Raw genomic sequence first — 16,623 nt, 5'->3', positions numbered from 1 at the left:
ACTTTGTGAGCCTCTAGGACGTGCATGATCCGGCGGGTCATAGTTGCATACCCTCACTTGCACAATGCGGTCACTTAAGCATATGGGTATATGAACAGTCATTTAAGTCATTTGTTAATAAGTGATTTTGACATGACATTCATAAAAAGTAGGTAGGGAAAATGGCAGAAAAACCTATATAAGCAACCCCTTTTGTCCCCCCTTTGGAGCATCTGAAGACCAGTACCCAGTACCCAGCAACTCCCGTGCGTTTTCCTTTTCCTCAACACCACGGCTAGCACCATCTCTAGCACTTTAGTCAAGTACCCATAGTATCGGCAGATCAGCCCTAGCCTTTATCATTAGCATCAATAATACTAGATTCAACCTAGTGTTTTGAAGATCCGTCTTCAACATTAGAGTTAGCCCTAGCGTATTTGCATCAACATCATCGACCTTCATTTTTGCATGGAGCATTAGCATTTCAGCATTGTAGCATTTATGCAAGTAATCGAATGCAAGTACTTGCTCTGGCAACAGAGCAAGGCGGCCCTTGAGGGTGGTTGGGACCCGACATTCGGTGTCATTTCTCTTTCTCTCTCTCTCTCTCTCTCTCTCTCTCACACACACACACACACACACACATTGTGTTCAATTCAGTTTTCTCCATTGAAGTAAAGTAACCTTGTGTTTGTGGCATGTGCGAAGTACTAGATCTAAGCTAAAATCCTTAAACCCTTGTGTTGCACTTGACACCCAGGCTTACCACTATGGCTTATTCTCTTGGAATCAAGAACTTTTTAAGTTATGGCATGTTAGTCCCTTACTGGATCCATCCTGCACACATGACATGGCAGAAGCCACACTAATGCATAATGAATGTAGAGAGCGAACATCAGACTCATCTCCCAGCCATAGATCCAATACGGGCTCACCCTTGAGCCTTAGAGCCTGCAGCCAACGGGGCCACGGGCTAGCCTCTACCACAAGGGCTGGTGCTTCATACCACCAAGCCCATACCAAACGGGTTTGCAGGTAGAGCTGCCAAGGGCATAGAGTCTAAGTGTGGTGATCACACAAGATAGCTCACAAATGAGCCTAGGGTCCTATTTATAGGATTTCTTAATTGAACTCTTGGATGGAAACGACTCATTGACGATCATACTGGTTCCTAAGTAGCACTCGACTAAGGACCTAGATCGATGTTTCGGCTTGATTAAATAGTTGGGGTGAAGTCTTTTGAGACTTCTTGACTCTTTGATCAAGAACTAATTTAGGTGCAAAGGGAATGTAACGTGTAATAGACTTGGACACTCCAAGCCAAAAATCTACAACAATACACGTGAGAAAATTGCAAACAACTTGAATAGAGGGAGAAAATAAAAATAAAATGAAATGTTATATTAAACGTCTTTAAAAGGCCAAAATGACCTATGAGACCAAATTGATACAATCTTGGTGGATCTAATACAATGTCTAGGTACAAAATAAAAATGAAGTAAAGTAAAGTCAAAAAACTAAAATCGTCATCATCATCAATGCTTGAGGATGCTCGGCATCGGGTGTTGTCCGAGAAAGTATTGCATCAGTTGCTGAAGAGCATCATCAATGTTCACCTCTGTAAATAGTCGTACTGGACGTCTCCCATGTCGTGCTAGAATAGTCCAAATCTTCTGATGGAGCCTCCGGCGCATAGTTATAGGGAATGGCCATTTTCAGGTTGCCATTCCCTGTTCCCAATCTAGCTTCCCGTTACGAATCCCCGTTCCGTGTTTCAGACGTGAGTGTCCGAAACAGGGGATGGTAGTTCCTATCGGTTGCTGTTCCCCGTTTCGATTTCCCATTCCGGGTAACTATATTCCGTCGATGTTGTGGTTGTATGCAGTGATGGAGTTCAATCGCGACACAACCGCATGCTCCAAGGACCTGACAAGCTTTCAAGACAGTATTTGCATGCAGTTATATGACTTCTATGTTTGAAGTCCGTATCTTGGCAAAATGGGGCAATTTCAAAATGCTTGCCACGGAGACCATGGACGACTATAACCAAAGGTTTCTCGATGTATACCTTCTGGTATCCTTCTTTAGGCTCGTTCCCTTGGAGGCCCGATGTGAGCGATACACTATTGGACTACCACCACCATTGCAGGAATATTGTCTCTCCAAGCAAGTCTCCACCATGCAAGAGCTTATGGACCATGCCGCGGTTGGCTACAAACTGATGAAGGGAAAGCTGGAGTTTACCATAGAAGAACCTCTGGCCACTAACCACAACTCTCGACAACAACGAACAAATTCTCGGGAGTCTCGTGACACCCAACCTCAAAAGGCCTCGTCTGACACAACGTCAACAAGAAACCATTTTACAAGAAGGCCGATGCTTCGGATGTTTTCAAACAGGGCATACATTTACTACATGTCCTGAGCGAGCCTCGACGTCTTTAGAGCAACCTTATGCTCCCACGACAGAATGATCCTCAAGGTCACCTCCAGCCAAGAGAGCTAGACCCGCTATTGGACTAGTCCGTGATATCTATGGCATACTCCTTGAGAGTACAAATGAATTGTGTCGAGCATATGGTAAAGTCAACGGCTTGAAAGTCCTTATTTTCTTTGACCTCGGAGCTACAGAGAACTTCATCCATCCAGAATTCTTGAAGCAGATGCACTTTGATTATGATGCAGAGGGTGGAGAAATTGAAGCTGAGCTAGCCATGGGGCAAACTCAGAAAGTGGTACTGCTCATTGGTGCTCTTCCAGTGACTATCCAAGATTATCATGGAAAAGCTGATTTCTACATTATGAAGTTGGGCAACTGCGAAGATCTCTTGGGCATGCCCTAGCAGGACAAGAATGATGCGACTCTCCAGGTTCGAAACCGAACCATCACCGTGATGCAGAAGGGCAAGCCTGAATGGATGCTATCTGTTTTAAACATGTCTTGGTGCAGATTTGAACTGTTTGAATCGGGTTTTAATACTGGTTTCATTGATTGGTGATTTACTCTCGGGAGTAGTGAGAAATGTTGTTTTGGTATTGTTTGAACCTTGGAATGACGTAGACGGGATGTTTGGGGAGCGTTCCGTTGTATGTTGGGAAACCTTCGAACGACGTAGACAATATGTTTGGGGAGCGTTTGGTCGTATGCTTGAACATCCAAACGACGCAGACTGCGATTTGGCGAGCGTTTGGTTGTACCAGTCCTTTGAAGTGATGGCCCGGACCTTTTTAGGTTTTGCGGGGGGAGTGATGAGGTAGTCGTTGAGTAGCTTCATATCGTAGATCGTATGTGTCGGGGGATTGCTTAGCGGCGCTGTTCGTTGTGTCTTGTAACATGCATATATGAGCATTTGTGTTGCACTGACTGCTGACGTGGCAGAGCTATACAGATTTCCGCAAAACGCGCTGGTAGCTTTTGACGCTAGTGTTTTTGGGTCCAATTGAGTTTGACAACTGCTCATGTAACTGCTTTTCAAGGCCAAGGGCCTTCAAATATGTGCAGAGGGCTCATTCTCTGACATGCTTTAGTGTGAAGGTGTAGGGATTGGAGTACTGACATTGTACTCAGTTGAAGCAATATAAAGAAATATCGAAAGGCACGCCAAGGTTTGGGGCCAATACTCTTTGGGGTGGAATTCCGCCATTCCTTGCCGCGTGTGCTCTCTCTCTCTCTCTCTCTAGTTCAGTTATGGTCAAAAGTCTGTGTAGTCTGTTCTTTTCTATTGGCACGTGGTGTCCGTCTTGTGGCATGGGGTATCTGTGTGCTCATCTTGCTGTAAGGGGTCGAAACGTTCCCCTATGGGAACCCATTGTTGCTGGCATGGTGTAGGGCGACCACCAAGGGTGTCGAACTGACGTGGTGGTCCCTGGAGACATCGACCACGGACCTATTGCCAGCCCTCCTCTGCCTAGACGCAAGGCTCGGAGGAAGAACCTGCCTGAGCTCCCAGTGTCTTTGCTTGTTGTGTTTGGCCAACCTTAGGAGGTTGGGGCTGGGTCTGTGCCGCAAGTCAAGGCCGCCTCCGTGGACAAGCCTTTGCAAGATGGCCCATCTGTCGACAAATGAAGCACTGATTCGGGAGGTGTGAATACTCCACATTTTGACGGAGCCAACCACCACTCACCCGAGGTAGTAAAATGACCTTCGGGAGGGTGTGGGTGTCTCGAACCAGAACGTATACTGTATGTAAGGTGTAGCGCAATGAATGTTTGCGCTTTGCTCAAGATGAGTGCTCCGAATTGTGCTCAAGGTTCCTTTTGTTCTTATGGAAGGTAGAGCCTTCCGTTCTTAACGAGAGAATGCTATGATCACAAACAAAGTGAATGGACACTGTGCGTGCAAGTGTATGAGACTGAGAGATAGAGAGAGAGAATACGACACCAGAGACGACGTAAAACCCTCCTCCGAAGGCCCCACTCTCGTCGACGAGAGTGGTCTACTTATGATTGCACAAACTGGTACAAACGGTATGCATGAGACTGATGCAAGTCTAGGCTATGTTGACGACGACGATGGGGATGACGAGGCCGACACTAGGGCTGAAATCTGCAATCTTTTATCTGCTGTCCAAAAACGCTATGGGCTGAAATCTGCGGCTAATCCAAAAACGCTGATTTTGGGGCTGTTTGTGTAGGTCTTTGTCGCTGAAAATCTGCAGGTTTTAGGGCTGAAAACTGAGGTTCTTAAAGGCTGAAACTGCTGGTTTTTCCAGGCTGCATCTGCTACTCTTTAGGGCTGAATCTTGCTGGGATCAAAAACGCTAGGCATGGGGCTGTGGATGGCGATGGCAAGGGCTGAAAACGCTGATGTGTTGCAGCTTTGCCGGCGATGTCGAATTGTTGCAAAACGCTAGCTTGGGCTTGCTTCTGGCGATGATGCTGAATGTGAAATCACTAGGCTGATGCAGGGCTAGGATGATGCTTGATGGAGGAAATGCTAGGGCTGAGTCTTGCTTGGAGGGGAGAACCGCCAAGGTCTTGTTGGAGAAGTTGCCTGCTGAGTTTGGCTCCTGTTGCCTCTTCTGCCCTTTAGTGCTAGTCTAGGTTTGCTTATATACAAACTTACTCAATTTGCCCTACCTACTTTCCAACAAAAGTCACTTAAAAATAATAAGTGAAAAATGTCAAAAATAGGCTAAATGCACTTGAAAATTCCCCTAAAGGATTCTGATGGATTTTGATGGGAATGCTTATGATCATGTTGTGTGCAACCAGAGGATATGCATCTACACTAAGTGTCTAGGCATGCACGGTCTGCAAACAAACTCACAAAAGTGCCAGATCACTTCCTATTCTAGACTGACTTGACTGAACTGAACCCTGGTCATGCTGTAGCTTGTCCATGGACACATAGAGTTGGATGTGTCACGTGAAATCCCCTCCTTTTCAAAGTGAGGTATTGGTACCGAATTGTATGGCGTCGAGGGAGATCGCCAACAACATCCGGAATCCTCGAAAGGACTCTTCGCCGGCCCATGCTGAGGTGTAGGTCGTGCGGTACTTGAACTTCATAAAAGTCTGCAATGCTTGCTTCTTTGGGCCGCGCCGAAAGCGACACAAAGTCTTTTGTGGCTCCTTCGATGCTTCAACTTCGTCTAGAGTCATGCTTCTTTCTTCTTCGTCCATGGCTGAAAATTCCTGAACCCATTTCCAACACAAAACCATGAACATACCCATTCCATGTAAAGTGACTGGAAAAATTATAGTCTTCCTCAAAGACTGTGCATGCAATGTAGATGAACAAATAGACGGAGTGCCAAACGGTTCACCACACACACGCAAACAACGAGATCGAATCTTTCTCTTCTGATCTAAATCAATCAACTGTGGCAATTCACAACGGAAATGCCCATGCTTGGTGCTCATACTTTCATGTGCTCTTTCGGAAACTATGCCATGCCAAGGAAGAGACATGGAATGTGACTTCCTTGAATGCATACTTTTCAACTTTTCATGAACCATCCGCATACATCCGTGCTCATTCAGGCGTGAACTGGGCTCAGAAAACAATATGGCATGCCTAGGAAAAGGGATCACATAAAGACGCTGACGAAAATACAGGAAACGATCATGAATGAAACACTCAAACAATGTGTGCTGACTAATCACTCGAACACATAATACTTCCTGTGAGGGTTCTTTGGACCTAGGCTTGAGAGCCAAGATCGGTTCTTCTTGAATGATCGAATCGTCCTGTGGGGGTTCTTTGGACCTCGACTTGAAAGCCAAGATCGGATCTTCGTGATAGTTCGAATCTACAACGAGGTTAGCTTTGCTAGAAAAAGCATCCACTAACACATTATCCTTTTGAACAATCACATCTTCTTCATGCAACTCATCATGCTTGTGAGAAATCACATCTTCTTTATGCAAATCATCATGCTTGTGAGAAATCACATCTTGGTCATGCAAATCATCATGCTTGTCATTGTCATCCAAATCATCATGCTTCTCATAATCATGCAAATCCTGTGTGTCATGCTTTGGAGAAGAAGAGACTAAAAGAGTCTCCTTCTCCTAAATCCTTTCAATCTTGTCCTACATATTAGCAATGAGAGAGGGAGAATGAACAATGTCCTCTCCACGAATGACAATGGGAAAATCACTTTTGGCATAGAGAGTGAAAGTGTTAGCCTCCCAATCAATGAGAGGGTTAAGATCACGAAACCATCGAATGCCCAAAATCATATCACATCTTGAGAGAGGAGAGACAAAAAATCTTCTACTGAAGGCAGCTTGTTGATTTGTAAACAACACACCAAGACACTCCTGCGTGATGAGAGAGTCTATACCGGGAACAAAGCAAGAGACCTCGAGAGGAGGTTTTTGACTAACTTCTAGGCGGGCTCTGTCAACAAGAGAGGGACTGATCACATCATGCATACTACCTGGGTCAAACAATATGACAAAACGCTGCCCCGACACCTGACCATAACATTTAATGAGAGAATCATCAATGGGAGGGTCAAGAGAAACTTGGGACACACTCGTGTTATCAGTAATTGCGTTGACAGAGGAAGTGGATTCTGTGGATTCTTTTGATTCATTCGATTCAAGCTTAGGACATGTTCTTCTTATGTGACCCTTAATGTGACAATGAAAACAACGACCTTCCTTAGAATAAGTGCTTTGCTCTTCCGACGTGATGTATCCTCCTCCAATTCCTTGTGCTACCTTTTCATCTAGAGTAAGCTTAGGTTTAGCAATTGTGTTAGCCTTACCCTTAGATTCATTGGAAGAATTCTTTTCTGAGAGACTGTTGGAAGATCGGTTAGAAGAGTTACCGTCCTTACCATTCTTTGTCATAAATGCGGGCACCACGTGCCAATAGAAAAGAACATACTGAACAAACTCTTCGCACTTCAATAACAACTGAACTGAGAGAGAGAGAGAGAGAGAGAGAGAGAGAGAGAGAGAGAGAGAGAGACGACACGCGACACGGAGTGGCGGAATTCCACCCCAGAGAGTATTGGCCCCAAACCTTGGCGCCCCTTTTGGTATTTCTTTATATTGCATCAACACAGTACAAGCCGGTACTCCAGACTCTGCACCTTCGTACTGAAGCATGCGAGAGAATGAGCCCTAGCCTCATATTTAAAGGCCCTTGGCCTGAAAAGCAGTTATAGTAAAAAGCCTTTAAAACTCAAAAGCTTCTGGTTCAAAAGCAAAGCCAAAAAGCTGCCAGCGTAAATCATGGAAATCCGTACAGCCTGCCACGTCATCATGTCAGCGCAATTTTCGGAATTTGTCTGCTGCCTTAGGGTTAGGGCTTCTGGCAGAAATTAGGGTTTGCAGGTTTTAGGGTTAGGGTTTCTCGAATTAGGGTTTCAGCAGTTAGGGTTTTCAGAATTAGGGTTTCTGGCAGAAATTAGGGTTTGCAGGTTTTAGGGTTAGGGTTTCCAAAATTAGGGTTTCTGGCAGAAATTAGGGTTATTGTTTTCTGCACTCGGGCAACCACGTCATCATTCTGTGACACTTCCTCTGTTGCTTGTTCTTCTTAGGGTTTAGGCCCCTCGGCCGGTAGCTCCGTTCTTTAGTAGGTCGACACGTCAGCAGTTTGTTACATTCTTACTGTTCTTACCGTTTCGAGGGTTCTGAGAAGTCAGAGAGGTACTTGTGGAAGTCTTGTTCTCCTTAGGCTTTCCCTTGTTGTGCTTCATCTCTTGTGCGAGAGCAATCGCTACCGCCTTGTTGAGATCGATTGGATCGAAGACCTCTACATCAAACTTGATATAGTCGTCTAACCCAAAAAGGAATGCCTCTTTGCGTTCATCATCCGACTTGCGTAATTGGGTACCTAGCTGCAAAATACGATTAGAAAAAGACATGATCGGCATACCATTTTGCTTGAGAGCGCGCCAATCGTCCTTCAATCGTGCGAGGTACTGAGGTGGCATAAACCGCGCCTTGAGCTTGTCTTGGAAATCAGCCCAATTGAAGGAAAGGGGCGTGAATTTGTCGGCTTCCTCTAGGTGCGTGGCTAACTGTGCCTCTTGCCATGCGTGGTCCCAATTGATGGCATCACCGGCAAGGTACATGGCTGTTGTCAAAACTTTGCTATTTCCTGTCTTCTTAGTTATCGCAAAATAAGCATTAAATTGATGCAACCAAGAATGAATAACCGTAGCATCCATCTTACCATCATACTTATTGAAAGTCAACTTCTCTGTGACTGGATGGTTGGAATCCGCGTCGTGGCTTGCGCCACTTGAACTCCCACGATCTTTGGCTGCTTTGGACTTCGAGGCAAGTACTTGTCGAACTAATTCTTGAGTGCGTAGTTCTCTTTGAGGTTCACGCTCGACCTCTAAGGCCACTATTTGAGCTTCACGCTCGGCCTCCAAGGCCGCGCGTCGTGCTGCCGCTTCCTCCTTTCTTTGTTCTTTTCGTTCGTCGCGTTCGCGTTCCAAGGCAATGCAAGTCTCTTCTTGTTTGGCCATCATGTCCATCATCGACTTGACCATTGCCTCCATAGGATTTGGTACACTTTGTGGCGTAGATGGCGAAGGGGGAGGGTCGGAAAAATCTCTTGGTGGGGAGAACTCTTCGTCGCCTGTCTCATGCTCACCACCTGTATGCGAAGTATCCATTCCGCTTCGGGTGATGACCATGCACTATGATCTTTGGTTCTTAAGTTCACGAGGAACTTGGGTTCTTGAGGTTCTTGAGTTCTTGAGGTTTTCTTTCGCTTGCAATCTATGTTTGAGAAGGATCTTCTCTTCACCCGAGTTCTACTCTTTTCCGCAGGCTCACCCCTTGGCGGCCTTGCACTCACACCAAGGTTGCTTTTTCCCACCTCACGTCGATTGGCCGGCCTTCAAAAACACGATTAGGAATCGACACGCCCAAGCAAACTTGGGTTCGTGCGACCTCAACAAGCAGAAAAAATTTTGTGGTTCTTGTGGTTCTTTCCTTCAGTGATATAGAACACTGCCAAAGCTCTGATACCAATGTAAGGTGCAGCGGAATGAATGTTTGCGCTTTGCTCAAGATGAGTGCTCCGAACTGTGCTCAAGGTTCCTTTTGTTCTAATGGAAGGTAGAGCCTTCCGTTCTTAACGAGAGAATGCTATGATCACAAACAAAGTGAATGGACACTGTGCGTGCAAGTGTATGAGACTGAGAGATAGAGAGAGAGAATACGACACCAGAGACGTTGTAAAACCTTTTGCCAAAGGCCCCACTCTCGTCGGCGAGAGTGGTCTACTTATGATTGCACAAACTGGTACAAACGGTATGCATGAGACTGATGCAAGTCTAGGCTGTGTTGACGACGACGTGTCGATGACGACGGTACGACGATGACGCGTTGAAAACGTAGATGTTGAAATCTGCGTTTTCCGGGCTGAAACTGTAAACCTTGCGGAAACTGACCGTGCGGCGAGGAACTGCTGCGGGAAGGTGAGATGTGCGAGGTTTGGGGGTTCTATTGTGGGTGCTAACTGCTGAAAACTGAAAACGCTGATGTTCCTTGACGTTCCGTCGTGGTAAATCTGCAAAACGCCGGGGCTGATCTGCAAACCAAAAACGCTAGGGCTGAAAACTCATCCGTTGTCGCCGGATGTCCTGCAAATGCAAAACGCTAGGCTGATCTGTGGTTCTGTTGTCGCCGGGAATCTGCAAATGCAAAAACGCTGGCTGATCTGGGGTCTTGATGCAAAGGCTAGCCTCTCTGTTGTGTAGCAAAAACGCTAGGCCTTGCGGGGGGTTCCTGTTGAGAAGGTGCCTGTTGAGCGGTGCTCCTGCTGCCTCTTCTGCCATTTAGTGCTAGTCTAGGTTTGCTAATATACAAACTTACTCAATTTGCCCTACCTACTTTCCAACAAAACTCACTTAAAAATAATAAGTGAAAAATGTCAAAAATAGGTAAAATAGGCTAAATGCACTGGAAAATTCCCCTGAAGGATTCTGATGGATTCTAATGGGAATGCTTATGATCATGCTGTGTGCAACCAGAGGATATGCATCTACACTAAGTGATTGGACATGCACGGTCTGCGAACAGACTCACAAAAGTGCCAGATCACTTCTAAATCTAGACTGACTGAACCCTGATCATGCTGTAGCTTGTCCACAGACACATAGTGTTGGATGTGTCACGTGACATCGATGAACCCTCTTCTCCAATTCTTGTTCCTTAGGTTCCGGAGGAGAATGCACCTATCCAAGATGATGCAGATGACAGTGGTTCTCACCATAGTACTGAGGTAGAGGCAGATGTATGAGTAGCTACTTCTTCCGGGGCAAGCCCAACAAGTTACTGAAGTGGCTGTTGGAGGCTTGGCGAGATGCAGCTACTTCAGATTTTCCACTAGATTGGCATGATGCTAGTATGATACGATGTTCTTAGCAACTTCGGATTATTGAGACAGATGAGACTTTATTGTAGGTGAACTATGCTTTGAAAGTTTGATGTCTACAATGATCAAGGACAAAGACCCTCCTGCAGTTGACGAGGCACTTTCACAACCTAAGGGGAAGTTGGCCATGTAGGAAGAGCTTGATTCCATCAGGAAGAAACAACACTTGGGAGTTGGTTCTGCGGCTTGCCAAGCAGAAGGTGATTGGTGTCAAGGGTCTACAAGACCAAGTATAAATTAGACGGTTCTTTGGATAAGCACAAGGCACGACTCGTTGCCAAGGGCTTCCTTCCTCACTTTCCGATCTCTCTTAGCGTTGTAAGTTTGATAGAATTGGTTTTATTAATTAGTAAAGTGAATTTCAATCAAGACATTATGATGATAAAATGTGTTAAGAGTAGTGGGCAAGCTGGGGTTATTTACATGATTAAAGTACTGTTTTGTCATTTCTGAAGAAGGCATAATTATGTTCTTGGTGCATGGTACAAAATGCAGGTGTCCATTCTTTTCTTGCAAAGGTTGCTGTGTCAAGGCAGGGAATGCATGTCAGATTCATGGTAGTGGCTACTAGATATCTTTGTTCTGGGCACCGTTTCTTTGTTAATGGCTCATTTTGTATGTTCTGCTTTCAATGTCAGTCCTGAAGCCAAGCCTAGCTGGCGAGAGTGCGCAAGGCTCTTCTGCTCCCCTTCCTTCACAGGGACCGGTAACATCCACCATTGTTAGGCACCCTTATGACAGCCTACGACTGAGGACCGCAAGGCCCTCGGGGCTTATTACTAGGAAGGTTCGATTTGATGTTTTTGGAAGAGAGATATTTGGCAAAGCATGTTGCTAATGGATGGTTGCTCCCTCTGATCTGCCAGGAAGCTGGCATTATGAATAGCTGGAGATTCTGTAAACTAAGGGCTTACCTAGAAGGAATCACTACAAATGAGGATGAGGCTTTTAATATGTATATGCAGAACAATCTCTTGCTAGAGGAGCTTTTCAATGTCAGCTATTCCGACAACCTTGATGGGCCAGGTCCCTTGCTGATGGCTGGGTGCACTTCCTATGAAAGGCCAGATGGAGGGATTGATGCGGCAACAGTGTCGGCTACCTTACATGTAAGGCAAAGGGAAAAGAGACGAGATGCACATAAGCAAAGGCTCAAGCGCACCATTGATCGCGGCTTGCAGAAGCTGCTTAACAAGGGTGAGGAAACAGATGACTTTAATGAAAATGAGGAGATCTACCTAAGTGGCTTTGCTGCTCGCAGAGAGTTGAAGAGAATGAAAATTCAAAGTGCTGAAGGGAGGGAAAGGTTGAGGAGGATGGAGGTATTCACGTGGTTAATAGAAAAGCTCAAAGTTGTAGAGAATCAAGATGAGTTTGATTTATGTTGGAGAACTTATGAAGATAACTTTGTAAACCACAAGACATTGGCTACTAGGCTGGAAAGTACTGCTCAAACGGCGGCTTTCGAGAAACATATTGCTTTGGGAGCGGACCATACAAAGAGGACAGAGAGTAGCAGTGCTTCTGATTTCATGTTAAATGCATCATTTAAGCCAAGGGTAGATTCATTTGGTGTCATGAAAGAAATATGGGGGGTAGACACGGAGGAAAATGTGTATGGTGGCTCCATTTCTAGTGTAGAAATGCTTTGAATTATCAAAACAGGGAGGATGATGGTAAAGCTTATAAGTGGTTGTGTAAATTAAGGCAAAAAAACAGAAAATTCTAATGCTTTGATATTGTGTAGTGCTTGCATTTAGGTGGCCAGCTGTCTGTCTTTTCAGCTGCAGCATTTCAATGTACTTGTTACTCGTAGTTTATTGGCTCTGGCCGAGTCTAAGCAGCAAACAAAAGGTAAACATGCCATGTTTACCTTTTTGATGGCCAAGTTTCTCTCCAAAGGAACTTTTTTAAAAGCGTTTCACCAACAGGGTGAAGCATTTCAGCAGTTCCACGTTTCATGCCTGCTGAAGAGCGTTTCGCGGGGGTGACGCTGGCCTCTATGAAAGTAAATCCCCCCAGGGCTAACCACACAGAATATATAAGAAGAAATCAAATTCACTTAGGGTGTCTTATTTTATTATCTAAAATTTTTGCAAATATTGCAGTGCACTGCTCACCTCTTGGCTTGAGGGACACGCGTAAGCTTGTTGTCATTTTGGTTGCCATGTGCATTGAGATTTTCCTCACCATCTGAACTGTGCTCAATATGCAATTATTAGTCAAATCAATTCCTGCACTTGCCGTTCGCCTGGTCCTGCGAGAACATTGCTTATCTAGGGATGCATGTTTTTCTACAGCACTTACATGTATTGTTGAGTGGAGAAAGAGATGAGATTCAAGCTCTTGCAACGAATGGGGGATTTTGAATGTGCAACTAGTGGAGGGCTAACAAGGTGGAAAGTCATAGTGGTCTACAGAAGACTATGATAGAAAGAGTGTAGACCACTATGAGATTAGTCATGGCCCTAAGAGTTTAGATAATTTTGGACTCTCGTAGTCCAGAGGAAACTAGTGACAAAAGCGTCTGCCTTCAGTTTCTTGGTGCATAGTCCTGGTCGTTCTTCTTGTATACTTTTTTGGTGTATGAGGGGAGCGGCCAGGTGTGCCCTACCGACTCCGAAAAAAAAAACTATGAGAGAAAGTCTGTGCCCCCTCCTATCTTAATGGAAAAGATTTGACATGGTTACCTTTGCAGATTGGTACCTTCGCTCTGTGGTAGTTGATGCACCTCGCATAAAGCCAAATGCCTTAATTTTTTTTAATCAATGAAGCTAATCACAAGCTTTATCTGGCAGACACTTCTTAAAGACCTTTGTATAGGCCAAATATTGTGCCTTCATTAGCTTTGCCATGTGGCACTAACCAACAAGCTTATCCCAATGGCCCAAAATTGCTCGTAGCCCCAACACTTTACTCGGGCCTTGTGTAGGCCAAGTGCAGTTGCTCATTCTAGTGCAACTCCTTTCATAATAGAATGTGTCCCTCCACAAAATTGTAGTATTTTATGGAGACTTATCTCTTATATATCCCTTTCCAAACCTTTTACTTGCCTGGTATGGACCCTTGTCTCTGCATCTACAAGCGGATTGGATGATTCTTTTGGATTCAATGATTTACATTTGCGACTATGCAACGGTTGAATTGGCCAATTCAGTCTATTCCATTTCTCATTGAATAGGTTATGATGCAAAAGCCAGTCACTATGTTACCTCTAGCTTTGTGCGATGCAACTCTAGGCCCACAACAATTTCTCTTAATAATTTTCCTCTCCATTGCAATTTGCAGTAAGGCATAGTTTTTATATTATATGCTTACACTGCTAAGTTTTGCTCACTATTCCACCCCCATATATTGGTGCTCGGAAGAGTCTCTCTGTGTGTGTGTGTGTGTGTGTGTGGGTTGGGGGGGGGGGGAAAGGTGATCTCACTATGGGTATTTTATAAGGTGATTTTGCAAGTGCAATACGCTCACCCTCAAACCTGACCATTAAGCTCCAATCATGTTTTATGAATTCTTTTCTACCACCATCATCAGTCTGGTTTTGAGCATCGCTTCTGGCCTCTTAATCACTTTCTCTTGGGAGATCTCTTTATGCTGTTCTATCCTAATATCAAGGCTTCACCCCGTGGATTGACCATGGAAAGCTTAGGGTATCATGTAAGTGCAGGGGTTTTTTGAAAAGCTAGATAATTGTATAAGTTTAAGGTAGGCTCTCAATAATTTCCCTTCTAAACATATAAGTACGAGGGTGAGATATAAGTCTCACTTGTGGTGTGTGTGTGTGTGTGTGTGTGTGTGTGTGAGAGAGAGAGAGAGAGAGAGAGAGAGATAAATCTCACTTGTGGTGTGCGGGAGATGTGAGAGAGAGAGAGAGAGAGAGAGAGAGAGAGAGAGAGAGGAGATCTATTGAAAGGAGAGGAACATGTCTTTCCTTTATGAAGTCTATTGATAACATATATCTCCATTGACATGTATTGATAGAGAGTTTTATGAATACTTTGCATGCCAAAATTGCTAGCACATTATATTTACCATTTGACATCAATTAAAAGGCTGTCTTTGATAGTCCAATACCGAAGCCCTTTTCACATAAAGTAACTCACGTTTATCTATTGTCACACACTACCATCAAAGATTACCTAATGAGTACTTCTTGATTTTTGTTCTCTTGTGATATTAGGGCTACTTGAGGCTTACGAATAAGGAGAATCCCATCAAGGTATATTGACATTAACTAGTGCTAAAAAAAGGAAAAGGAGAGTTTTACTGCACAATACATTTATCCATAGAGTGTTTCAAAGATCCATACAAAACTTGATGTAACAAGAGGGCACCATAGTTCTTCTCGCTACACCTCTTTAAAGTATAAGAACGAGGGGAAAAATTACCATATACTAATCACAAATAGGGATGTTTTTAAAACTCTCCACTCAGAGGTGTTGTACCTTCATCCATAAAGAGTGGATTCCCCAGGGGGTTCACTTGTACCCGATTTCAGATAATGAATCCCCTAGAACGGGTATACGCTGTTGATTTTGCCCGGCCAAAGCGAGAAAATTTGTTGCTCCTATTATATGTTGGATTCACACACCAAACGAGGTCACCACTGTAGTGGCAGGATTAGTCTCTTATCTACCTCAAAGATATTCCTTACAATGGTCTTTTGTGGAGACTTTAGCTTGAGGCTTGAGGCTTTCCAAAGTTACCATCCTCGGTAGTTGCCATGTGGAGACTTTAACTTTAGCTTGAGGCTTTCCAAAGTTACCACCCTTGGTAGCTGCCATATTTCCATCTAAAATGTGGAGTTCATATTTAAAGTACTCAACATGCAATTATTATTCAAATCGATTCCTACACTTATCGTTTATCTAGGGTTGCATGTTTTTCTACAACACTTACATGTATTCTTGAGTGGAGAAAGAGATGAAATTCAAGTTCTTACAACAAGTGGGAGATTTTGAATGTGAAAATATTGGAGGGCTACCAAGGTGAAAAGTCATAGTAGCCTATAGAAGTCAAAGAGAGAAAGTGTGTGGACCTCCTATTAAATGCCCCCTCTTAATGGAAATAAGAGAACAAACATTTGACATTGTTACCTTTGCTCTATAGTAGTTGATGTACATTGCATAAAACAAAATGCCTTAACTTTTTTTATCATTGACTTCGTGATGTGCAGCTAATCACAAGTTTATAACATAGACACACTTCTTAAAGACCTTTGTATAGGCCAAAAATTGTGCCATCGTTATCTTTGCCATGTGGCACTAATAAACAAGCTTATTCCAATGGCCCAAAATTGCACCCAACCCCAACACTTTACCACCCGCTTACAAATCCCATGCCCAATATATCATCGTCGCCACGAACTATCTCACAAAATGGGATGAAGTAAATGCCACACAAAAGACAGATGCCAGAACCACTGCACAATTTCTTTATGAAAATGTATTTATAAGATATGGACTACCTATAGAAATTGTCAGTGATAGAGGCACACACTTTCAAAACAATGTTATTGAAAATCTTCTTGACAAATTCATGGTTATTCATAAGAAGTCTGCCCCATACCACCCACAGGCCAGTGGACAAGCGGAAGCTACTAATAAAACACTTTACACAGTACTAACAAAAATTATGACGGATTCACGCACAAATTGGGACCATAAGTTCATTCATCTTTATGGGCATATAGAGTGGCCTATAAGATATCCATTGGAAAGAAACCTTACATTATGGTGTTTGGTCTCAATGTCATTCTATCCATTAAATTCTTAATCCCAACC

The 16,623-nt window shown here is 44.1% G+C and overlaps 1 protein-coding gene across 1 annotated transcript in view; it reads left to right on the top strand.

The window, feature by feature from the left end:
* Positions 1–12,596, top strand: part of LOC147438767 (uncharacterized) — a 28,118-nt gene extending 15,522 nt beyond the window's left edge. Inside the window, exons 2-4 of the mRNA XM_086484750.1 lie at positions 11,333–11,394; positions 11,476–11,624; positions 11,704–12,596. Of these exons, the coding sequence (XP_086340876.1) occupies positions 11,333–11,394; positions 11,476–11,624; positions 11,704–12,489 (997 nt within the window). The 3' untranslated portion in view covers positions 12,490–12,596. The remainder of the gene's footprint in view (positions 1–11,332; positions 11,395–11,475; positions 11,625–11,703) is intronic.
* Positions 12,597–16,623: the final 4,027 nt, after the last annotated feature.

This window comes from Adiantum capillus-veneris, chromosome 16 (genome assembly GCF_014529385.1).
Source record: "Adiantum capillus-veneris isolate H3 chromosome 16, ASM1452938v2, whole genome shotgun sequence".
NCBI lineage: Eukaryota > Viridiplantae > Streptophyta > Polypodiopsida > Polypodiales > Pteridaceae > Adiantum > Adiantum capillus-veneris.
Note: the sequence above shows the minus strand (reverse complement) of the source record. Positions and strands in the feature narration are given on the sequence as shown.